The 27,085-nt window shown below is 38.1% G+C and overlaps 1 protein-coding gene across 1 annotated transcript; it reads left to right on the top strand.

The window, feature by feature from the left end:
• The first annotated feature begins 18 nt into the window (after positions 1 to 18).
• On the top strand, positions 19 to 27,085 carry LOC110064018 (large ribosomal subunit protein uL10-like). The gene is made up of 9 exons (XM_020771020.2): positions 19 to 82; positions 1,839 to 1,932; positions 8,729 to 8,904; positions 11,928 to 12,162; positions 14,684 to 14,792; positions 22,590 to 22,666; positions 25,422 to 25,508; positions 26,641 to 26,694; positions 26,879 to 27,085. Exons 2-9 carry the CDS (start codon positions 1,879 to 1,881, stop codon positions 27,041 to 27,043), a joined length of 957 nt encoding a protein of 318 aa, XP_020626679.1. The 5' UTR covers positions 19 to 82; positions 1,839 to 1,878; the 3' UTR covers positions 27,044 to 27,085.

Raw genomic sequence — 27,085 nt, 5'->3', positions numbered from 1 at the left:
TGCATTATGGGTAGCACAAAAAATATTATGGTCTGTATCATGGACACGTGCTAAGTTCTCTTTCTTTCACGTTGGCTTTGAAGTAAGTCGTGGTGAGGTCTTGTCGTTAAATGTTTGCGTAGACGTTCCTTTTTCTGTGTATAAATCTCTATATAATAACTGCTTGTCTACCTGGAACCCTTAACTATACAATGGTGCGATAAAAACAGCCAAAACACATTATGTTTCGACATTGGCCATGGTTTCATAGACTGTATTCACGCTGGTTATCACTATCAGTAAATGACCAACATGCTTTTGCGTCTCTTTACGGTCAGTTGTTTCACCAAACCCCGGCAAAGTATATATTTTCTGAACGCCTAAGAATTGTCGCTAACAAATATACAGTGAAACCTCTATTAAGTGGACCCCCAATTAAGCAGACACCCTCTATTAAGCGGACACTCGGTTCGGTCCTTGTGTACAGGTTCACAAGAACCAATACAAAAGACCCAACAATGTTCAACAGCTAAACAAAGGTTCGTAAAGAAAGAAGTACAATGGTTATTCCCTCTGTGTTCCAGTACACCAGGACACAACCGGACACTTAGCCTGGTCCCGAAATTAACTTCTTATATTTTCCGTTATAACAAACCCCTATTCAGCGGACACCTCTATTAAGCAGACGCGGACACTAAAATAAATTGTATTTGGCTAATTTCTATTGTTAAAAACCTCTATTAAGCAGACACCGGACTGAATTGACAATGTGGCATTGGATCACGTCCTTGAAGTAGTCGATTAAATAGTTGATTAAATGTAACCCGATTATCGTTGCTGTATGGAAAGGGCATTATTACAAACAAATTAAAGTTGGTAATGAAAGGTGATGAACTTGAACTTTGGATAGCTTTGTTAACAACCTGGAACTTTATTACAGTACAGAGGAACCGTTGAGTGTTGATTGTTAACAAACATTGTGCAATTGTTATAAACCTTTATTAAGCAGACACCCTCTATTAAGCGGTCACTTGGGAAGGTCCCGAGGGCATCCGCTTAATAGAGGTTTCACTGTATATTTGTTTTAAGTAACAGTCACTGTTTTCTTAATTTTGCGTTCGATTGAAAGTACGATTCCCTGTTTTGCTTTTTTTTGTACGATCACGCAGTTAAACTTAAAAAGTTGGTATTTAAAATGTCCATTGCCTGTGCAACCTAAATATGGTGTTTGTTTGGCACATGTAAAGTTTGACATTTGAAACAGGGCCTTAGGGTGTTCCTTGGGTGTTGAAGGATTAATACCAAAGGTGCAAAAAATAATATTTTGTATTGATCAATGAAGTGAAGGCTCAGTTCACATGACAATAGGTCTTGTATTTATAAATTACAAATATAGAAATATTTGTTGGTCTCAGTTTTACTGCTTGTGCACGAAAGTCTGTAACACTCCAGTTTTGTGTCACAATTTCATGGTTGTTATTTAACAACTTGTTTTCCAATGAAATAGGTTTAGGGATGCCAATGGCTAACTCTAAGTCTAAGTCATAGTTGTAAGCCACCTCAGGGGCATCATCTACTTGAACCCATTTTGAGCCTTCCCTAGCCTTTTCAGAAATTTTTAATTGGCTGGCACTAATGGTTTTGTTATCCTCCATAGTGGTTCTTGTCATTCTCACTTGCCTGTGGGCAAAGGCCCAGGCAAGTCATCTGCCAACTTAATCAGGACAAAAGTTGGCCAGGACAAGGAAAATTTGAGAGTTGCTTGTCAAAAGGGCAAACCAGAATTCCAAGTGTTTTTTTAGTCCTGTACCAGCTACTGTGACAGAATCAGTTAACACCATGATTTGTTTCTTTTCTAGTCTTTAAACGCTACACTTGCGCAATCCTTCACCAGTCAAAATGGTTAGGGAAGACAAGGCAACGTGGAAGTCTAACTACTTCATGAGGATCATTGTAAGTTTCCACTTTTCATTACTTAACTGATGATACTCAATTATTTGGCTCTCCATGTAAGGATATGAAGTTTCGTATTTGTTATTTTGCGGCATAAAATTGCAACACTATTGCAATTCTTTTTAACTTAAGTAGATGAAATGAAAGCCTTAAAAAGTATATTAGGCTCAAGTGAGAATCAACCTGGTGACTATTTCAGCTCATGGTATCTGGTCAATAATTGTTTATGGGGCATGGGTTTTGCAGAACCTGATTGTGTGTGTTATATGGTGGCTATACACATTTTCTGTGCATGATACATGCAAATTAACTTTTATACAGCAGGGCTCGAAATTGTGACTCACTGGTCACCAATGTGACCAACAATAGAGTGTTGGCAACCAGATATTAAGAACTGGTTGGTCGCCAGTTGGTAACGTACCTTTTCTTCCATCAGCCTTGTACCCTCAAAGGAAAATCGACCTTACATGTGGATGAAAGATAAAATTTATGCAAAATAGCTATAACAAAACAAACCCATGATTCTTCAATCGCCAAATGGATCGCCATGCTTGATTCAGCAGTTTCTTTATTAAGCAGTATTGCAGGTGCACTACACAACGTATGAACAGAGCCTGGTAGGACTATCAACACTACAACAACAACAACAACAAAAACCTTTATTAACGTGTCTGGGGTATTTAGCATTGCTGCTAATTGGGGACACACACAAAAAAGAAATTATGAATATAAAATGAATAAGTATATATTAAAAAGTTAATAAGTAAATATTAAAATATTAATAAGTAAATATGAAAGTCAGGTCAGGATAAACATAAGGGCAGTTTTCACAATTATCCACAAGCAAAGATGCTATATCTCTTCTTCTTCTTATAGTTGATGTGAAGGAATGTAAGGTATCACTATTCTTTTCATCTCTTGAAAGTCGTGACCACAAGTGTGGACCCACTGTGGCAGAGTAGGGGCCAAATTCCAATGTCTGTCCACCGCGCGAATTACTGCACCAAGCCTTGTTGACCTAGTCTTGGCACCGAAAATTTCATAGACCTGAAGCTAGACAAGGAAGAAAAGGAAAAAAAAAAAAGGAACATGGCTGAAGCTGCTTTCACATCGATTATTATTTCGTTATGTTTTTATGTGTTCTTTCTTTAACATTTTACTATTGTATAAGCTTCTTTGTACATTAACTTAGAATTAAGTTGAAGATTGTCTACATGAGGGTAATACTGAAGAGGAAAAAAATCAGTGGAAAAAAATGGCAACCTAAACTTTGGGATTAGTCGGCAGTTGGCTCCTTAAAGTGGTACTATGACGAAAATTGCATCTTTCCTTTCGCAGCCATTTTAAAACATAAAAGAGTAGCCTGTGTGAGAAGAAAGATGCTGTTTACTATATTCTAATATCTCTTTTCATTCCAGAGATATCCAAGTTTTTAAAATATGCAAATTAGCAGAGTGATGACATCATACACTCAACCAAATTTTGATCAAATATGATGAAAAAAGATCTCAGCCAATTTGTATCAGAAATGTTTGATTCTTTGCAGTAAGATTCTACTATATGTGCACCACAATATAAGCTTAACAGTTTGGTTACCAGGGCAACATACTGGGTTCCAGACCTCCCCAATATTAAAGGCATTTCTGGCCACCTTTGGTGTTCCATTTTGATATTTGCAAATGGTGCCTCATATGCTTGATCCAGCAAGCATATAAATATGTTAGCTCAAGTTTGTGGCCTCGTTTAATGTTTTGCGGGTTGAAAATCACTAACATATTGAAATCAAGTGGGTGGGGACTGGAAAAGAGTGAGTTGCCATGGGAACAGAATTTTTTTTATAGCCATAGGTGTGTTTCCTGTAGAACTATTAGCCTACTAAGTTTCAATGGTCTGCGCTGCAAATTGACCAAGATAGCTCTATTTATATACTTGATATAAAATTGGGTTGAGTGTATGTCATCATCAATCATCTCATTTGCATATTTTACACATTTTTCAAACTTAACCCATTAACGCCTGAATGAAATTGCCCGCGACCCACCCGTAATTCCCTGGCGTTTTTTTGGAATATTTCTGAGTGAGCGAAAGCACAAAAATAAACCATATGCGCAGTAACCACAGACACAGGATCAGGTTTCAAGACATCGTTTATTTAAAGTTGAATAAATGAAGGGTCAAAATATTAAAAACTACTGTATTTACCCGTGTATTAGTCGATCCTGTGTATAAGTCGACCCCCAATTTTTGAGGCCAAAACCTAGATTTTCTTAATTTCCAGGTAAGAATTTCTTGGAAAACTTATCTTGTATTTCTTAAAATTATCTTTCAGCTACCACAGATATGTAAACAAATCACAGCATGTTTCAATGCGCAGTTTTAAAGCTTATTATGGCACGTATACGAGCGTTTTACCCAGTTTAGCAACACATGTGCATGCAGACTTTTCGATGATAATTTTTGTAAAATGCTCACAAAAATAAAACGTAAGGATTTCAAACAAGCCGTTTTAAGTGCGAAGAGATTAAAAGTGGCTTTATAAGACAGGCAAAACACCAAAGAAGCTCGCGACTTTCAGAACGACGCCATAAACAAAGTGCAAAGCGTGTGTTGGGAACTTGGTAGTCAAGCCTTGAAATCGGTCAAGTACTGGTACAGAAGTCCTCGCACTCGTATCCTGCCAGGTTACCAAGCAGAGAAGTTCCAAGCGCGAAAGATATTTTCTCCGAGCGGCTTTACTACAGCTTTATTTAAAGGAAAAATATTGGTTCTTTATGACAAAATTGAGCCAGTGAGTGTCTACAAGATCCAGGTTAAAATTTAACGAATAAATGTTGATGCATTTTAACTTGAAGCTCTGATATGGAGAGACAGATCGCTAAGCGAACGTATGTTGTAAACTGTGCTGCCGCTTATCACATGTTTGTTAACATTGAAAGACAATTATTATGCTAATTATTTGACTGGCGCTTGGATCTCAAGTTTTGACCCATGTATAAGTCGAGGGCGAATTTTTGGACTGATTTTTAGGTCTTGAAAGGTCGACTTATACACGGGAAAATACGGTATTAGCAAACAGAACTCAACCTAATGTGTAAAACTGATGAGAAAACAAGAAATTATATTATTTCTTTACTGCGCGACAAAATGTCCCACAGAAGCTCAGAAAATTGACTGCGAAAATGAGTCAATTATTGACTTTGGAGGACAAAAACAAAACCAAATACAACAGAATTGAATTTCTTGTACTATAACGGCTAACATTTGAGAAAACAACGAAAAATAAAAGTGAAGAACTCGTGTAAAAATCAATCTGAAAACAAGAAATCAAGTAATTTCTTCGCCCTACGAAAGAAAGATGAAAGTCGTAAATCAAAAAGACGACAAAAACAAGCGAATTATTTTGAGATCAGTCGTATTTCAACTGTGTTAAATCAGTGGCCATTTAGTCCTTTTCTCAGCGGTTCTGTAGTAGCTGAATAATATTTGAACGAAGCGAATAAACTAAATAAACAAAGCGCCTAGAGGTTGCTGTAAATTAAACATGTAGAAATCCAGTGTGCAAGTTACTGTTCACTTTTAAAACCTAAAATTCCCAAATACAGGGAACCAAATGAAAGAGATGCGAAAGGAAGTTCAATAACAATAAATTTTCATTCAAGCTGAGACGAAGAAACCTATTTAAACGGAAAAAATTGTTCAAAATTTTGCAGACGTGCTTCGCTGCATGACCGCATGTTCAAATTATTCTTCACGCTAACGCGAAAGCTTGAGTTTTTGCCGACCGCTTTTGCAGTCATTTTAACACCCGTGGCTTTAACAATCGTTCCAAAAGTTGAATTCAACTTCGAAGTAATAATGTACATTACCATTTTTGTTTCTGAAATCCGGAAAGCCGCTTTAAACCTGTGATCTGTCATCAAAACTTGAAAGCGCTCTGATCTTCATGTTTTCTCGGCGGTTGTAGGAAGAAAAACTTCTTCACCAGAAAGTTTTGAGGACTCTGTATTCCTTGATCCTCCATTCTGAGGCCACCTGAACATTAATTTGTATTTTTCCTTTCTATTTTAAAGCCCAAAGCAGTAATTTATCTGTGTTAGGAATGAAAACAAGACCTTGGAAGTTTTTTAGATTTGGACCGCCATGCGCCATGTTACCTGCACTTTTTGAGCACGCGATTTTAAGAAGAAAAACCGTCTTTCTAGGACCCCTAAAGTCCTCTGAAAATATGCTCAGAAAGTCCATTGTGATTGGTTTATTTGTCCTCAAGAACAATAGAACAATAGGGGACCAAAGAATCTTCAGGGAGGGTAGGAAAGGCAATTGTCCCCATGTGCTTTTTTTTCGGGCGGTTACGGGCGGCACAGGGAAATGGAGGAGTTTTTTGCATGGGCGGTTACGGGTGGCACAGGCGTCAATGGGTTAAATATCTCCGGAACTAATGTAGATATTTGCAAACGGTAAATGGCGTTTTTATTCTTTCATGGAATTCTATGTGATGCACGTAAAAAATCAAGGGGGGAAAATTTGATCATAGTACCAGTTTAATAGAAAAGTGAATTTTGAGCCCTGCGCAGGCCAATTACACATGGATGATGGAACATTATGTCACTCATAGATGTAAAGTGTGTGTATTAAGGAAGAAAGTTCAAATTTCCTGAAATCAGGCTTAGGAAAATATAAGCATCAATACTTTAGTTTAATGCTTGTAGAAACTGCAGACTGTTTACGTTTTTTTCATACTTGGGACAACTATTGCTCGAACTGTGTAAACAGCAAGGGATCAATGAATGGTAGCTATTTGCTGAGCAAAAGTTCTGAATTTCGATGTCCACATAATGAACCTGTGTCATAACAACAGTGCCAGTTGCAATTTCATAACTAAATGACAAGGCAACAGTTATTACTGGTACTCTTGCAAACCTACAGCATTTTGAATGTATCTGTTACATGTATGTTTTAAACTGCTTAACCAGTGTTTTTAATCATCACTGATTGTGAATGACAGCTTATCAAACACTCGACTGGTTACAAGTAGAGGGTCCCTTTTGCTACCAAGAAGTAGAAAGAGGAGGGAATCTATATCTCTGGCTAATTTACATGCAGAGCATTTACTGCCATTCAAATCTCATTTGCAATAGTTTGGTAATTACTGAAAAAAGTTTGAACTAATGAAATGTGAAAATGAAACATTCAAGCAGTGCTCCAAGCTCACTTTTTCAAAAAGTCGCCTTTTGGCAACCTTCAATTGTAAAATGGTCGCCATAAAGAAAATTTTGGTCGCCAAAAAAAAAAACAAAAAAAAACCCCGTAATATCCAGGGGCAGACACTTTGTGTATGTTACATGAATGTCTACTACTCCGAGTGGCCTGTTAGCAACACTTTCCTTTGCCCAATTGTTACATTTACTCGCTTGCCAATTAAAAGATTGTAATAACGGGCAAGACAAAGAGAAGGAAGAGACTCGGATGTCTGGTAGCAGAAATGATTTATTACAAAGCAGCTGAGACCAGGTAACAAATCGCCAATGGTACGCAAAACCTTTGAAATCAATCAAATTGGCCAATTTAAGCTGCAGAGACGACAAAGTAAACAACTGAGGTAGATTTATACTTATTTGGACTTGACTCGATCGATCCTATTTCCATACATTCCTTTATATTTGCGTAACGTATAATTAGTCAGACCGCTTGTATCAAAATGCTGCACTATGTGAAATGAAATTTACCTTCAATCATTTCGACTTGATCACACTAAGTATCATTAAGTAGTCACTCATTTAAGACTACCGCAACCTACATCCACAATCGCATGTCTACATCTTCATCCATCTTCTGGCTTTATACAAGAGACACATGGATTTACCAAGTTTTGTTTTTGCGTGACACTTCATTGCAATGAGTGACTGAGGTCGGCGTTGACCAGCAACAGTGATCAAAGAAACCAGCTTTCTCAGTTTATCCCATTTATATCCCATATTTCGCGAAAATTAAAAAGACAGCTCAATTTTCCCACTTTTTTTAGTGATCGCTGTTGAAGGAAAAAACCCTTTAAGATTGCCTCGTTTTATCCCTTTCATTCAAGAGGCTAAAAACAACATTCACGTAATCATTGATGCGTGACAACTGCACTTCAAGTCAGCACTGAATTTTTCTTTCCTATGAGAAAATTAGACATCCTCACTTTTTTCCATAAGACCGTGCCCCAAAACTTATATGAAATACACAAAAGAATACAGAAACACTCTCAAATAAAGTTATTTGTATTATAAACACATTAAAAATCCTGTAGCTTTCAATCTTGCCAAGAGAGTCGCAACAAGGCATGGACTTCGCCGCCAACAGGTTGACCAGGGCGGCAAATTGTCTCGGTCACTGAAGCATCTCAACAGAGAACTACCTCTGTCAGCTTCTGTCGGGGTGGATGTAAGTTCCGCTCCTCAGCAGGGTACAGGAGGTATAGTTTGGCTTCTTCCCAGTTTATGCTCCTTTTTGGTTATGCATTCGTATCGAGTAGCGGAACGACGAGAAGGAGAAAGACCAATGATACCTTCGTTTTTACTTTTGATAATTCGACCAAACATTGATTAATTTACCAAGTAAGTGTCTTTTATAATCTGTTGGTCGTCTTTCGTCAAAATTTTAGTCGCCAAATTTTTTTTTCACTCGCCATGGCGACCAAAATGGTCGCAGCTTGGAGCGCTGTCGAGGGGCTTGTCAATTTATTTTTTCTGGTTTTCTGTTTAAGGTCTTGTATTGAAGAAAAAGAAAAAATATCATTTCTTTTCTTTCTCAACAGCAATACATGGATGAGTATCCAAAGATGTTTCTTGTTGGTGTAGATAATGTGGGATCCAAACAGATGCAGCAGATCCGCCAGTCTCTGCGTGGAAGAGCCGAGATTCTTATGGGCAAGAACACCATGATCAGGAAAGCTATTCGTGGACACTTGGACAATAACCCTGCCCTGGAAAAGTGAGGGAATCTTGACTGTGTTGATGAAAATTTTTCTAAGTCAAATATCTTTTAAATAGACCTGAGCCATTGAACAGGCATTTTAAATGAGTAATAGCATAATAATAATAATAATAATAATAATAATAATAATAATAATAATAATAATAATAATAATAATTGATATTATAGCTAGATAGGAGCTGCAGGGGTGATGAGATTTCTACAAAGGGGCAGTCCGTCAATCATCTGTAAACTTCTAGTGTTGATTTAACCAGTCAGAAGGTAATTAGCAAGAGATAGCATAGCTAGGAGTGATCATATGTTATTCAAATGAACATGACTTTCTTTGCAGGCTGAAACTGAATTTCCTAGTTGGCCTAACTTCCTGTGGCACTGAACACTCACAGTTTGAGTGTTTTGTTGTTTCCAGATTTGCTGAAAAATTACAGCAATGGATTGATTCAGTAGTGTGCATGGTACTGTACACATTTTGAAATGGCTACCAAAGCAATGGGTTGATCACTCAATTTTCACACCAATTGTTGTTTTACTGGCCTTGTCATCTTTTCATGGGTATTACAAGTTGGCTTTAAGAGCAGGTTTTAATCTTTTAAAAATGTTTTTTTAGAGTTTTCCTTCAAAATTATGTTCTTTTTAGTGTTCTGGGAATTGGTCTATGCTATGTAAATTGACAGGACGTGTTGTTCAGGATAGAAATGACTATATAAGCAAATTTACAGTGCGACTACTCGAACTGGGCCACCTAGAAGAAACCTAAACAAGCAAAACGTGAAATGAGAACAATGGACTGGTAGCTTTCTTGTGATGGCAAGAAATGAGGGTCTGTTTGACATAAAGCTATCAACCCATCTGCATTATATACAATCTTAGAGATTCAGTCCTTGATGGTGAATTATCATAATTATCCGGAGCCTATGACCCAGAGCCTCCACATGTAAATAAAAAAATTATACCCTTGAGTCACACCTTTCCTGTATCTTTTTATTTTTAGAAACAGCATTTTCCATGAAAACTACTGTTTCCATCGTAGACTGCCTGGGGTCAATTTTACTCTTAAAAATATGGCGGAAAATGGTGATACACATTCCCTTGTACTTTGTTTGTTTTCCTGACCATTAAATGATTCCTTCCTGTCAGTACAGTCGAGAGAGCCTGGTTTGGGGTTGAATGAATAACTGGTAATATTAATAAACAACTTTCCTGACCTTGAAGTTGTCAAATGTCTAAACTGAACATGGAGTTGCTGTCATGATCGAGTGCGACTTATTTGCTTGTGCTGCTCTTTCAAGCTCTGGTTAGTGTGATAATGTAGCTTATCAACTAAACAGAAAGCCTTAGTGCTCTTTGGACAGGGCCTGTCCCAGGATGAAGGCAGAGATTGATAAAGAAATACTGTGTTATGTGATCTCGTGCAAGGTGGCATTGGGAATATGCAACGATTATCAAGTAGTGCAAAAACCCTGGCTCAAACTAACAGTACTTATCAGGGTCAATTCCTTCACATAAAACCTAGCAACAAAATGTCTGTTGTTTGTGAAGTTGATCAGCTGGAACTGTGGCAAAGAGAATTGTCAATCGCTGGTTTTGGAGATGAGATCTTGCATTTTACAATTTGTGAATGTTCCCAATAGATGTCTCAACAAGACAACAGGCAAAGAACTGTTGCATGCTTTGCCAGCTTGTAAGGAAGTCTATTGATCTAGCAAGGCTTTCATCCTAGGCGATAGGGTTTGACCCTTTTGTATCTGTAATTTCTTGGTTGCATGCAATTGTTAAGTTTCCATATGGTTGATTTGGGCTCATTTGTGATTCATACATACAATACCTGTATTTATTGTATTATAATGTTTTGGTTGGACCTATGTGGCAGAAAATCTTCAGTGAATTTAACTTGGTTATGTATTAACTATATGTTGACCTAACGTCAATTTAAAGTCATTTTCACTATGTCTCTGCTTGCGCATTTTTGGTTGCGATGCCTTTGGATATTCTTTTCTACATTTATTTAGAGTCTCACTGCAAGCAGGCTAATTCGTACTGCAAATTTCCCTACTTATACAATACTCAGCAGAACTTGGATTGTTTCCTTTTGATTCTTCTTGTTTAAATATGAGTAGGTTAAGTTTAATTCTTACCGGTACCCTGGGATCCACTGTAATTGGCTACGCTGTAGTTGTCTCCTGGCCTAATGAACTTTTAATGTATATAAGTTAGTATTTTAGTTAGGTGAAGGTAAATAAATAAGGTTTACTCACCAAATTAAAAAGAAATAATAAAAACCCTTCCTCGTCATCACTGTTTGAAGAAGAACGTAATTTGGAGGAAGAAACAACATTGAGCTTTACTTCGAAAGCCCACACTTTCCTTCTATTGTTATTTATGATCATGCAAGAGTGCGGCGTGCGCAACAACAACGGAATATTATAATTGCGTTGTGATTAGGTGTTTCAAGGGTGGGCACAAAAGGGTTGACTCCAAGGGTTAGTATTGGAGGTGCAGGCACGGGTCATGGGCCCCTATAGTTATAAATCTCGCTCAAAAAACTTAGCTTGAAAATTCATTTTGTGACAACTAAACCAAGACCATTGAAAAGCCTGCAAAAATTAGGATCAAAACTAACCAATCAACAAATGGCAAAGTTTCCTGAGAGGTTTGCAACAATTCACACTTGGTTGGGTTTTCAATTTTGTTAAGTACTATTGTTCATGTTCTTCAGTGTTGTTGATTTATTTGAGAAAAAGATTGCTATCCTGTTATCAAGTAGCTTTCTGATTGGTTAAATTTTTTCCCAGTGGCCTGGTTTGAGTAGTCACACTGTAACAGACTGATGAGTGTATGGATTCTGGATTTGAAATATAGTGAGACTGTACAGTTGGTTAGAATTTTAAACCATTTGCAAGTTTCCCTTACATGTAATAATGAATTTAAAGGATAGGTCAGATTATTCCTGCTTTGAACAGTCAATTCCCCTATTATTTATTACAAACTAGCTGTAACAAGATAATTTTTTTAACCCTTAGGTTGATTCCACACATAAAAGGAAATGTAGGCTTTGTGTTTACTAAGGAAGAACTTACTGAAATACGGGATCTTATCCTGGCAAACAAGGTGGCTGCCCCAGCTAAGGCTGGTGCAATTGCTCCCTGTGATGTGTTTGTTCCAAAGGGTAACACAGGTTTAGGGCCAGAGAAGACTTCGTTTTTCCAGGCATTGGCCATTCCAACCAAGATTGCTAAGGGAACTATTGAAATCTTGGTAAGTGTCATTGTTTTATTTGTAATTTAATGATATTTAGTTTTTGTTACTGATTACATGCTTTTCTCATCTTTCAGCATCTCATAAGAACAGCTTTTTATAACATACAGAGTTCTGTGAATTCAACTACAGATAAATTGATAAATTTCTTTGACTGGTGATATGAACTATGATGTTTTTATAGGTAGAACAAGTGATATTATATTTTGGCAAAAGATTCCAATCTAGTGCACAAAGAAAGTGGTTTCTAGGGAAAATTTTTCTAGGAAATTCAAATAATGGAAGTACTCAGGGGTTTCAGTAAGTTTTTTAGCAGCTGGGCATCAGGGTATGACAACCAGGCAGAAAAAATGCAAGGCCCAAAGGGGCTTAGCAAGCAAGGGGGTCCGGGAGCATGCCCCCACCCACCCCATTGGAAAATTTTGAAATCCTAGACTTGCAGAGATGTATTTTCCTGCAATTTGGAACACAAAATTGGCACCATTTAAATGCCTACAGTAGATCATTGTAGAATTAATGTAATCATATTTTGATGCCATTGATCAATGGACCAATCAGTTTTCATAATCTTTTACTGATTATATGAAAAGATGGTGACACAAAAATTTTATTCAGTATTCCATAATTATTGGCTTCGAAATGTTTCCAGCAAAATCAAACTTACAAGAGTTTTTTAATACTCTGCTTTTTTTAATTACCGTGAATGAAAAAAATGTGCTGTTAGCAAACAGCATGATTAGAATTGCTGCATAATTTATACTGTAAAGAGAGTAAGAGACTTACTTGACATGTGAGTTGGCTTCTTTTCATCATTTTAAAAGTGAATTAATAAAATAAAGCTTTTTTAATATCCAGGACAATGATGAAACTGAGCATGATATTGCTCTGAATTTGGTGCAAACAGGTTATATATTTTTGTTTGCTGTTTAGAGAAACAGGAAACTTGAAACTCAAACCTGTGGGAAGAAATAAGTCAAGTGCTAGGCAACCAGTGAAAACAGCAAACCGATTGAAATGACTATCTACAATTTCATCACTTTCTAACGCCAGTCAGGACAGGCTTAGAAATAATCATATACTTCCTTTACACTTTTTGACGAAGAGGCAGAACCAGAAAAGAGAATATTCCGAAACTATTTTGCTATTTTCGTATATTTATAGGCACGAAACGGGAACTGGTGAGTTCTGTGGTATTTGAATTTCACAGTTGTTTTCAGACCATTTTAATACTCTTGCGGGGAAATGTGGAACAATACGGTTTTCAATACGAAGACAATACTAATCAAAAACATTCTTTTGGTGAACTTTCTTTTATAGCAGACTAACTAACTAACTAACTAACTAACTAACTAACTAACTAACTAAATAATTCTTTGTCCTAAGTAAATTTATCTGCAAAAAATCTTTTACTCCTCATTTTACAGTACTGTTTTAAAATAAATAAACCCTTTCAATGCATCATGACGCAAAGTTTATTTCCCATGAAACTTCACCTACCTCATGACCTTTTCACTGGTGGAGCAGAAAAAGATTGAGTTATCTGCCACATGATTTTGACACATTTCAAGTGGGCTTTCGCGCTTTACGTGTTTCCGCAATCCGTCATTGGACAATTTGCTTCACAATTCGAAGATACAAGGGATATAATGCATACTATGACCAGCAAAATCATGTTTTCTCTGACTTGAAATAGGTAATTAAATTTTTTAGAAGACTTTTACCCTCAAGGAAATAGCATGGGACAGCAACAGCATGATATAAATTATTGATGAAGCAGCTGGGCAAAGTTCTGTTCACAACTGGTCAATTTGCGTTGTGCCCAGCCCTTCATGGTACCAGCTTTCCCGAAGGACAAGGCTGAAAATTAGTTTTCTTAGCACACTGCAGTTAGCTGGGCTGCTAGGAGGTTCTATGATCAAAAGATCTTGAAGAGGTCACTGACAATTAGTTGTTATGTCGGCTGTTGGAATGAGTGGCAGCTATCCGTAAACACACCAATATTTACTATTTCTGACCTTCCCAAAGAACATTTCAGTTTTTCCCGTGGGTGTTTATGCATTATTTTTTTATGCATTAGTTATTTTGGTATTTTGGTGATAGCCCACAAAGGGAAGACAAATGTGAACATCTTAAGAAAAAGCCAAACAGACTTTATGAATGTGTTAACTCTATTTGAATAATAGTATGAAAATTTGATTACAAGACTTACAATTTTATCAACAATGTGACATTGCTTTTTGCTGTTATCAAAATAACATCCTTTCCTCCAATGAACATGATCATTCACCTGCAGGCAGGTGATCATGTGTAACTACTGATATGAATAGTTACAAATTCTGAAAATTTGAACTTAAGTGATTCCTCTGCCAATCAAACTGTCACATTTGTCTAAAATCAGTTTGTCAACGTACTTTTTCCAAATTTAAACTGGCTCAACCCATCTTTGGTAGTGCAGTGCAGAATTAAGTGATTTGTGCCATGTTACAATGATGCTACTGTTTGGCTCTTTGTACTTTCTCAGAATGATGTGCATTTGATCAAGAAGGAGGAGAAAGTGGGAGCTTCAGAGTCCACTCTGTTGAACATGTTGAAGATCTATCCTTTTTCTTATGGTCTTGTTATCCAACAAGGTATGGAACAGTAGCCATTATTATGCAGTGATTTTAACTCAAATATGATTTTAATGGAATGTGTTTAATATGTACATGTTCACAGTACTTCAGAGTTAAAGAACTATCAATAATGAACTTAATTTTCTAATTTAATCACAAGACAAAACGCACACTTTATTTTGTCTCCTCGCCTATAAAATTACTCTAGCAATTCTAGACTATTCTGATATCGATCTGTCCTTAGGACTTGAGTCGTTACAAACACCTTCATTCCTTCATTACACTAAAAAAATCCTTGAATCAGAGGATCGAAATTACTCACACAAGGGCAGGTCCTAAACTGACCAAAATGGCAAGTTGCTAAAAGGTTTTAGAGCTGCAGAACATGCACTTTGTCGCGTGACTTTCATGAGTACGTGCCGAGTGATCTCCTGACCTCAGTGGAGTGTGAGAAAGAAAGAAAAAACCTGTCCAGCATTGAAAAAAATATCCATAAATAGATAAAGTGGCCAGTAAAACAAGTTCTTTCGTTAGCAGTGGGTCTCCAATCAACCAGCTTTTTATACTTAACTGTGATACCTTTATAGATATTTTACTTCTGAATAATTCTTAATTGTCATGTTGGCAAAGTGGTAAGGTTAATGTCAGAGGATCAGAAGTTGGCGGGTTGAGGTCAGCTGTTTGAATCCTGTTGCGGGGCTCTTTCTTTTTCCTTCGAGCTTCCTTTTTTTTGTACTTCGAGCTACTAGCTAGAGGATGGTTTGTGTTTATATAGGTACTGGAAAATACAAATGTTCCAGCCATAATAATAATAATAATAATTAAAGAAAATGAGACAGTATGGAAATTTAAACATTTGCAGAAGACAAACTTAAACTCTCAAGCATGAAAGTTTAGGTTGAAAGCTGCTCTCAAAGCAGTCGATAGATCACATTACCGTATTTACCCGTGTATAATGCGCACCCATATATAATGCGCACCCTGATTTTCCGGACAATTTTTGAAAAAAAATACCCACCAAAACAAGAAATCCTTGTTCAACAAAAGACAAACAATATGTATATTCAATTGCAACAGTTTAATAACATGAAGTTTCAAGCTTACAGTACTCAGGTAATTAGTGTTGACCTGCGGGTAAACTTTTCTAAATCACAAAGCAATTATTTACAACAGTTTCGAAGTAAGCAATAATTTTACGATTCACAGTAAATGGTTTGAACCCAGGAGTATCAGTAGTTCGTATAGTGTGATCGTCCGGGTGAGTGTAGTTCTGAAAAGAACTGTTGTTGGTGACTGACGTTTGGATGAGAGTCCAATTCAATTTGACATGCCATCAAATCGAACTGTCAGCACAATTGGCGAGAAAACAGTGAAGATTCGAACCACAGGAAATGAAAAGAACTGCCTGACTGTTGTTTTGGCATGCGCAGGAGATGGCTCCAAATTGAAACCGCTGGTCATTTTCAAGCACAAGACCATGCCAAAGATCCAAAACAAACATGGCGTCGTAGTTGCTGTCCAAGAAAAGGGCTGGATGGACAGCGAAATCATGAAAATTTGGATTGAAAAAGTTTGGTGTTGTCCAATTGGAGGTCTAAGTCGGCGAAGAAGTCTACTTGTGTTGGATTCCTTTGAAGCACACAAGACGGAGCAAGTGAAACGTTCGCTGAAATCGGAGAACACGGATTTGGCCATAATTCCTGGCGGGCTCACCTCAGTACTGCAGCCTCTAGATGTCTGTTTAAACAGACCTTTTAAGGACAGTCAGGCAAAGGTGGATGGCATGGATGGCTGAGGGAATCCATGAACTGATGGCTACTGGAAGACAAAAGAAACCATCCGAAGAACTCATGTGCCAGTGGAGCGGCGAAGCATGGCGTGATATTCCACGAGAAATGGTCGTGAGATCTTTTTTTAAGTGCGGAATCACAAATGCTCTGGATGGTTCCGAGGATGATTCTGTTTTTGACAGTTCATCAGATGATGAATCTATTTTAGAAGATGAGGTTCTTGTAGACGAACTCTTCGCATCTGACTCAGAGTCAGAGGATTTTTACGGATTTTGAGGTACTGTTAACAATCGTAAAATTAGTTCGTATAGTGTGATCGTCCGGGTGAGTGTAGTTCTGAAAAGAACTGTTGTTGGTGACTGACGTTTCGACAACCTGAGCGGAAGTCATCTTCAGAGTCAAGTGAATAGTGTTTGTCAGTCGATGATCTTATAAGTCTGGTCCGTTGAACGTGATTGGTCAGTATAGCCATGATGGTATTGGCTGAAAGACTCGTGTAAAGTTTGTCATCAGTCATTGGTGGGTTTCGATCCGTCTATTGTTAGTCAAGTAGGTCGGTTTTGGTCCGTGTATTGTTAAGTCGGTCTGTTAGAAGTCCGTTTGTCGGTTTCGTTTCTGTCGTGGATAAGTCGTTTGTAAGGCGCCGGTAGTTGTTGACATCTGTTAAGAGGCGTTTGTTCTAGGTTAGTGTACCAGCTTTCCAGAGTCAGGACTAAAACACTCAGTGACGCCTAAACGGATACCGACCGAGTCTATTGTATCTAGTGTTGAGGCGGTTCTGTCTCGTCAGCGAGACTTATCAGAATCTGCCAAGGATAACATCAGAAGCAGAATTGCTTCCACGGTACAATCAGCCTCTATACCTGACAATAACTTGACAAAAGACGAACAGCAAGCACTGAAACGGCTGAAAAACGACAACAACATTGTCATACTACCAGCCGACAAAGGACGTGTCACTGTTGTTATGGACAAGACTGACTACTTTGACAAAATGGACGCACTTGTTAACGACAAACAAACTTACGAAGAACTTAAACGCGACCCGACGCCAGCACTTCAACGTAAACTTAACAGCAAAATACTTACGCTTAAAAAGACTGACGCTATTGACACTCAACGCTACTATCGACTGAGGTGCTCAGTACCTCAACCACCGAAACTTTACGGACTACCGAAACTGCACAAACCTGGTATACTGATGCGACCTATAGTGTCATTCTGTGGGTCCCCTACGTATCAACTGTCTAAGTACTTGACGACCATACTGCAACCCCTTACTGACAAATCAAGACGCAAACTACAATCTACGGAGAACTTTATTGACGCTATTAAGACAGTACAGATACCTGACGACTACAAACTTGTGTCTTTTGATGTGAAATCACTGTTCACCAGTATTCCACTTCAATTGGCATTACAGTGTACCGAGACCGCTATACAACAATGTACTGTTGAACTGCCGTTACCTACAGAAGACATCATGGACTTACTGAACCTTTGCCTTACATCGACTTACTTTCAGTACAACGGTAAACACTACAAACAGTTGCATGGAACAGCAATGGGGTCGCCTGTTTCTGTTGTTGTCGCAGAAATTGTGATGCAACACGTGGAGGAACGCGCCCTTGCAACTTGCCGACAAACGATACCGCTTTGGTTACGCTACGTTGACGACACCTTTACCGCCGTTCACAAAGACGAAATTGACGATTTTCACGACCACCTAAACGAACAGAACGCCGACATCCAGTTTACTGAAGAGATCGAAGAAAATGGAAAACTTCCTTTTCTAGACTGTTTGGTAAGCCGCGACAACAACGAACTACGAACGACAGTGTACAGAAAACCGACGCATACCGACAGATTACTTCCTACAACCCGACTTCACACAAAGCCACGACTATAAAGACTTTGACGAGACGAGCGCAACTAGTTTGTGACACACCGGACAGCTTACGTGACGAAAACAGATACTTTGAACGTGTTTTTCACAAAAACAACTACAACGCTGACTTTATTAGACGAAACATTTACCGACCTACTGAAGCTGACGCTACGAACAGGAACCCTACGCTTGTTACTACAGTGACTATACCTTACATTAAGGGCACTTCTGAGACCATCTCGCGGATCCTACAGCCCTACAACATTCGTGTAGCCCACAAACCTACAACTACGTTACGACACTTACTGACCGACGTGAAAGACAGAGACGAACTTAACGACAGATAGGGAGCAGTTTACAAGATCAAATGCTCCGACTGCCAGGCTTCCTACATTGGTGAGACTGGCAGAAACCTTAACACGAGACTGACTGAACACAAACGAGCCACGAGAAATGGTGACGCCAACAATCACATTGCTGTACATCATCAACTGACAAACCACAACATTGACTGGGACTCTGCTCAGTGCTTAACCTACAGTACAAACTATTTTCAACGACTGACTCTGGAAAGCTGGTACACTAACCTAGAACAAACGCCTCTTAACAGATGTCAACAACTACCGGCGCCTTACAAACGACTTATCCACGACAGAAACGAAACCGACAAACGGACTTCTAACAGACCGACTTAACAATACACGGACCAAAACCGACCTACTTGACTAACAATAGACGGATCGAAACCCACCAATGACTGATGACAAACTTTACACGAGTCTTTCAGCCAATACCATCATGGCTATACTGACCAATCACGTTCAACGGACCAGACTTATAAGATCATCGACTGACAAACACTATTCACTTGACTCTGAAGATGACTTCCGCTCAGGTTGTCGAAACGTCAGTCACCAACAACAGTTCTTTTCAGAACTACACTCACCCGGACGATCACACTATACGAACTAATTTTACGATTGTTAACAGTACCTCAAAATCCGTAAAAATCCTCTGACTCTGAGTCAGATGCGAAGAGTTCGTCTACAAGAACCTCATCTTCTAAAATAGATTCATCATCTGATGAACTGTCAAAAACAGAATCATCCTCGGAACCATCCAGAGCATTTGTGATTCCGCACTTAAAAAAAGATCTCACGACCATTTCTCGTGGAATATCACGCCATGCTTCGCCGCTCCACTGGCACATGAGTTCTTCGGATGGTTTCTTTTGTCTTCCAGTAGCCATCAGTTCATGGATTCCCTCAGCCATCCATGCCATCCACCTTTGCCTGACTCTGTCCTTAAAAGGTCTGTTTAAACAGACATCTAGAGGCTGCAGTACTGAGGTGAGCCCGCCAGGAATTATGGCCAAATCCGTGTTCTCCGATTTCAGCGAACGTTTCACTTGCTCCGTCTTGTGTGCTTCAAAGGAATCCAACACAAGTAGACTTCTTCGCCGACTTAGACCTCCAATTGGACAACACCAAACTTTTTCAATCCAAATTTTCATGATTTCGCTGTCCATCCAGCCCTTTTCTTGGACAGCAACTACGACGCCATGTTTGTTTTGGATCTTTGGCATGGTCTTGTGCTTGAAAATGACCAGCGGTTTCAATTTGGAGCCATCTCCTGCGCATGCCAAAACAACAGTCAGGCAGTTCTTTTCATTTCCTGTGGTTCGAATCTTCACTGTTTTCTCGCTAATTGTGCTGACAGTTCGATTTGATGGCATGTCAAATTGAATTGGACTCTCATCCATGTTTGCCACAAGATGAAGAGGATAGTTGTGGGCTCTTCGCTGCCTGATAACAAACTGGTGAAACTGCACGATTTTCTCTTCGTAGTCATGTAGAAGACGTTGGGCGAGCGTGGTTTTCTGTCGCAACGACAAACCGTTTCTCTTCATGAATCTTTGGCACCAGTGGTTGAAAGCCTCCAACTCACGAGCAGCGATGTCATACTGCGGATGTTTAGAAAGTTCCATCGCTTTTAGCCTGATGATGGCCGGGAAAATCGTCAGTCCGTTGTTTCGCTTTTCTGTGATCCAAGCCATTAGATCTTGCTCAAGGCGAGGCCAAGCCGCTTTCCTTCCACGATTCGCACTTTGGAGTCGTGGCATTTTCTCTAGGTTTTCCTTGCTTCTTCGCCAAAGACGGATATTGCTTTCGTCAACTCCAAACTCTCTCTGGGCTGAATGATTTCCATGCTGTTCTACATATTGTATAGCTTTCAACTTCTCTGCTGTGGTGTAACTTTGTCGCTTCGTGTTTGCTGCTGCCATGATTGCCCGTAAGTTTACAATGATTGCAATGAAGATGCTTCAAAACAGTTTGTTTTTATCCATCATATTTAAACAGCTGTTATTGGTTAGTTATGTTTTTATTATAACAACAGTCTTGACAACAGCCTATTAAAACCAAGTTTATTGTTCTTTCGTGTATGCATGCAAATGAGTGTAGCGGTGTAACGATCAACAAACGAAAGGTTCCGAGTATAATGCACAGTGCAAATTTCGAACTATAAATTTTGGGGAAAAAGTGCGCATTATACACGGGTAAATACGGTATACACCCACCTTTGTTGCATACCAAATAGCCATTAATTTGGGAGTACTGGTTCAACTCCAAACACGAAAGATCAGTTCATTGCTTTAGCAGCATTTCGTTTCAAAAATTGTTTACAGACAAATGTTTGGGAGACTAGAAAATTAAGTGAGGGTGTCTAACAGCCAAGCTACATGCTTCATGCGTGGTGAATTAAATCTGCTACCTAGTATGGTAAAGTTGCGATTCATAAGTTGTGTAAAACCAATATTTGAAAAAGAGTTATTTGCCATCGGATTCTCATACAAACACTGTAATTTCTGACCTCTTTGCCTACCCAGCAAGATGGCATTGAAAACCATGATTACACCTATTTTGTATACGTAGCTAAGGTCTGCTAATGCAAATACGAAGGATCCATGCATTACAAGAGACACAATCCATAGGCATACATGACGTATTCAATGCTCAAGGGTTAGCAATGTATTATAGGGAGAATGAGAGAATCCTTTACAGCAAAGCAAAAGTAAAAGGATGGATGACTTCTTTTCTTATGTTCAATATTTTAGAAGCAAAGATCTTTCAATATGATTTTCTGGAAGGAAATAATGTGTGAGAAAATAACCATTATTGATTGTCAACATAGAGAATGTAGTCACCATTATGGTGACTAAACCAGAATTTTTTGGCTGCCAGAGATGAAATGTTAGTCCCACTGGTGACCGTATCAGTTACAATCTCGAGCCCTGCAGTCATACATGAGTCATACATGTAGTCTTACATGAGATATAAACCACTGACTTAAAATGAGGCAAGAGTAGTTCGCTCGTTCGTGATTTTTGTTTTCTTTCTAAGTTTTCAGCTGAATTTCAGATGACTTTAAGCTCGGAAAGGTAGTGCAAGGGTATAGAAAACTTGTAAAACTTGAAGACTGTTTGACATGTACATTTTTTATCTCAAAAAGTCATATTCATCTCAAGAGCAGCTTGTGAGTTCAGAATTAGTAGACGGTGATTTTTGCCGGTGCTTACGGAGAACACTGTCTCAGGTTAGACTAGATGATATGCCTATGACCTAAAAATGTCTTTCTCATAGTGGTGACCAAAATTTAATTATTAACATCTAGGATATGATGATTTTTGGCATTAAGAAGTGTTTCATGTGTCTGATAAAGAAACCCCAAAATAAGTCTGTCTTTTTTGGTCGGGTCTCTGAAAATGCTAAGTGTTGCCTACGACAAAACATTCTCTGTCGTCCTCAAATTTTCGGAAGAAATCTGAACTCCTATTTCTCCAAGAAAGATCGTTAAGAAGATTAGGATAGAGATAATGTAGCTGGCACTTGCCTTCAACTAAGCTTACCCAAGTTCACTTCCAGCTGTGTGCCAGCCCAGTGGCGTGAGTTTTTTATTGGTTAACATGCCTTGCTGTGCAGAAACTTGTCTGAGTAATCAAATCCCTTCTCAAAAATGAAGATTTTTTAAATTTCAGTTTGATGCAGATGGTGAGCCATGAAGGGACCACCTTCTCTATGTTCCTCTCTAAACAGCAAAACATCTGTGTACATGATAATGTAACTCTTTGTTTTTCAGTGTATGAGGGTGGTGCTTGTTTTTCACCTGATGTGTTGGACATTACCACTGAAGATATTATGTCTCGTTTTGTTGAGGTATGTCAGACTTGATAACAGTCAATTTGCTATAAAATAGTGTTGTGTTGCGAGTGGTCTAGCACTACTAATTACAAGGATAAAAATTCTATTCTATTTGTCATCATTGTTGGATTGTTGTTTTTGTGCAAAATGGTATTGTAAATTGACATAATAAATAATAATAATAATAATAATAATAATAACAAATATAATAATAATATTTATTAACCTGTATTGCGCCAATATCAATATGAAATTTTCATTGTCGCAAACTCAATTACCTAATCAAATACTAAATTACCAAAATATCTAAATAATCTAACAGTTATTGAAAACAAAGTAATAAAAATCCCAGTAGTAAAATATACATATTAAGTCTAGTACTAACTACTTAATAACCGAGAGTGAGGTCGTTACGGGAAAATCTCAAACTGAGGTCTTGCCGTATTGACTGAGCGATAGCGAGGTCAATACGGTAAGCCGAGGTTTGAGATTTTCTCGTAACGACCGAACGGTCGAGGTTATTAAGTTGTTTATTATATGGCTCACGAATTAAAGAAAAAAAAATTATTCGAGCGGAAGTAGTCAATTTACATCCGGCGATGCGCGCGTTTACCGATTCATCCATCGTCTCAAACTCAGGGCAAAACTACACAGTCATTGAACTTTACCACTGTATTTCTTTACGGGAAAAATGATTGTCACAGCCCTCAAAAAGGTATTTTAGTATCGTGGTGCCACAACTTCATGAGGGAGTTTTTTCAACTTTTGTGGCGAAACGTCAACGCATATCGAACTGAGACAGGAAGTGCTTCAAAATAGTCCAAACCAACGGTCTTTCGGTGAAAGAAAATACGAACGCTTCAGAGTGCACTGCTCAGAATAACTCGATCTTCGCATTCGCTTTCGACAACATATCTTGGCCTTCTTCATTCTGGGACTTATGAATGTACTTTTCAAGCCTTTTGAGCGTCTAAAACTTCCTGCAGGTATGAGAAACACTGCTACCGACAGAAACCGCCCGATTGTTTACATCTGATGATCCTGGAAGCTGATTTACACTTGCTTGTGTTAAAGCGAGGGAATCTATTTGATGAGAACTGAAACGGAGTTCAATATTTCGGTAATTGTTGTGACTAAGATGATAACTTATAAGTTTCTTCGTGGTGTTCTGCTCAGGATACGTGACACATCTGCCGATGGTGTTTTTCACTTGGCGATTTTAGCTTTACTCAACACTCGGCAAACCTTGATTGTTTTTCACTAGTGCCCGTCAAGGCTACCGGTAAGTCAAAAACGACTTCTATACAAATTTTATTGAGGAAAAATTCCTAAACTTTTAGCTACTCGGAATTAAATTTACTTTTCTTACTGTTTTTAATCGGCTTTCATCGTTTCAATGCGCTTCAATTTTCGGAGCCGGGCTCTTCCTAATTTGCATAATCCGTAATCGGCCCGTGGGCATTACGGCTGCATAATGACCGCTCAGATCTCGCTCTTAGCCAATCAGAGCTCGCGTTATATCGGCCACAAGCCAAAGCCATATAATAAAATCTAATATTCATCTCCATATATACTAAATTAACTATAAATAAAATGCCCCTTTTAAAACATACGTCTTAAGAGACTTTTTAAATGTAAAAACAGTTGAGAAGTTTCTTACTGAAAAAGGGAGCTTATTCCACAACTTCAAAAGAACGATCCCCCAGTGTAGTAGATGTCTTGCACTTGGCATTATCTAATAATTAGTGATTACCTGAGCAAAGCCTATACCTGCTAGGCATCTTTAATTTAATTAAATCTATGATATAATTGGGAGCAAGGCTATGTACTGCCTTTAACATAATTAAAAGTATCTTAAACTCATGACATTTTGTGAACATCTAATTGAAAGATAATTAAGAATACAAAGTGCAGCACTATAAGAGTCACATCTTTGCACAGATATGTACATTAATACTCGTGTTACAGGAATATATTGGTTTTTGTGTGCAGACTTTCTATTGTAAAAATTAATTACAATCTGGTAATGATTGGTGGAAATATTTAAAGCACTACTGCAACGAAAATTTTGTATGTCTTTCTCAGTTGTTCTTCTGTTAATTTCACATTCGGACCCTACATTACACTACATTACATTACACTACACTACACTACATTACACTACACTACATTACATTACACTACATAACATTACATTACACTACATGGAATCGGTGTAACTTTTTCCAACCTGGGTACACAAATTCCCTAAAACAAGCATCATAAAGCCGTAAGAATCATGTCTTACATTACTCAAACAACAAAACTGAAGAGCCTGTGAAATCACTAAAGCAGGTTTCTCTGTGAACAAGTTACAACGTGTGATATATACAGCTAAACAAATCTGTAGTGTTCGTACTTCCACTCTGCATTTTAAAGTAGCCATGTTTTGGGGATTTTGATGCAAAACATGTGACCATGAAGTCAGTTCGCTTTTCAACCCAATCCTCCTTTTAACTCAGCTTTTCAATTTGAGTGATGGCAGACCGTTTGAGCACAAAGTTACAGTCCAGTTTGTTGGACTTCTCTTTGCAATTTGGGTGATGTAGTCTTTATATCCAGAGTGGTTAGAAAAAGTATTTTTGATGGCAGTAGTTCTTCAAATGCACACTTTCTATGGAGAAGTGCCCCTTCCTTATCTTAAGTTTGAAAAAGCACTCTGGGTGCTTACTAAGTAAGTCTAGTGAGTCTGGTACCAGTTTTAATTTTACCATGTTAATCACTTTTTCAGGGTATTGTGAATGTTGCATCAGTATCCCTGCAAATTGGTTATCCAACTGTGGCTTCAGTACCTCATTCAATCATCAATGGCTTCAAGGTGTGTAATTTTCCAAATTAATTGTGAACCATGTTCCTAAGAATGCCCAAGATTAAGAGTGTTAATACAATATATAATTAACATGCAAAACAAAATTCGGACAAACTTTTGTGTAAACATTGACCCAGGATTGGTTTTCCATTCTTTTTTCCATTTCCATTAATGCTTTCCATTGTTTAGACGTGATGAATCATTAATGAGTTTGAGAAGTTCATTTGATGATTGTACGACATTTTTGTGCTTCAGTAAGTGATCCATAAGGTGGCTTGTTTTGATGGATTATAACAGCCAACTTCTAACTTTTTTGAAAAATGTTCCAAGATGTTTTTCCTTTGTCTATTTACTGCTTGCTTAAGTCTTTTATCATTGTTTGTGAAACTTGAACAATTAAACGTTAACAAATGGCCAAAATGAACGACCGAGTACCTAAGGAGAGACTGGGCACTAGCAGGTTAAATCACGTTTTTCTCAAAATCTACCCTTACGACCCCACCTCAAATTTCAGGAATAAGAAATTGGCTCTGGTTTAACGTTCATGCAAAGTAAAATAAAAATCTGTAAGACAGATTTTTCGCAAATGAAACTAAGAAAATGTGAAATCAAAAATAGCTAACAATCGGTCTTACAGATTTTTTTAAAATTTTGGCTCTAAACGTGATTCACCCCTACAAATCAACTGTGAAAATTTCATCATGGGTTTTTCGGTAGGTTTTCGAGGTATACTCGATCAAAGACTGAATTTTACAACCTTGGACGAGAATTGAATTGCGCATACCCTTTATTTAAGCGCGCGCTTCGTATACCGAAGTGATTTAACGCCTTTCAAAAGCTGAAGTGGTTTTTGTTTCTGCTTAGGGTTACTTGCGTCATTTTTGCACGCGCGATTAATTCTGACGTCTGACAGGCAATCATAGCGCGCGCTACTGAGTCTCCGAAAAACTGTAGTAAGCCAGCTTAAGCCCAACCATCTCTTGCAATCGTTTTGAAAACAACCTCTTCTCAAATGACTCCACTGAAAAGTCTTTTGAACAAAAGTAATTCCAAGCTTTTATTATCGAAAATTTACAATCAGTTTATTGGCGTTCATTAATGATCAGGCAGTTCCTTAGTACTTTTTTTGTTTTCATTTCAGAATGTTGCTGCTGTTGCTGTTGAAACTAACATAACCTTCCCACAAGTTGAACAGGTAAAGGCCGATTACAATCGGTATTTTGTTACAATTGTACAATTTGATCTTGGTTTTTTCACTTTTTGGTGGTAAAATAGCCATATTTTAAGTTTGCTTTCTGAAAAATAACCTGTCGTGAGCTGTTTGTAAATCTATTTTAAGTTTTTACAGGAGAGTAAGTTAACCTATTATTTGTTGTTAGCTCAAAGCTTTCCTGGAGAATCCTGAAGCATTCGCCGCTCTGGCTCCTGCGGTCAGCTCAGATGATGCTGCTGTCGCCGCTGCAGAAGACACCAAGGAGGAGAAGAAGGAGGAAGAAGAGGAAGAGGAGAGTGATGATGATATGGGATTTGGACTGTTTGACTAGGCAACAGGAAACCAGCACTCAATAAAAAAATGTTTGAAAATA

This window comes from Orbicella faveolata, unplaced genomic scaffold (assembly GCF_042242905.1).
Source record: "Orbicella faveolata isolate gen_17 unplaced genomic scaffold, um_ofav_v1 contig_34, whole genome shotgun sequence".
Taxonomy (NCBI): Eukaryota; Metazoa; Cnidaria; class Anthozoa; order Scleractinia; family Merulinidae; genus Orbicella; species Orbicella faveolata.
Note: the sequence above shows the minus strand (reverse complement) of the source record. Positions and strands in the feature narration are given on the sequence as shown.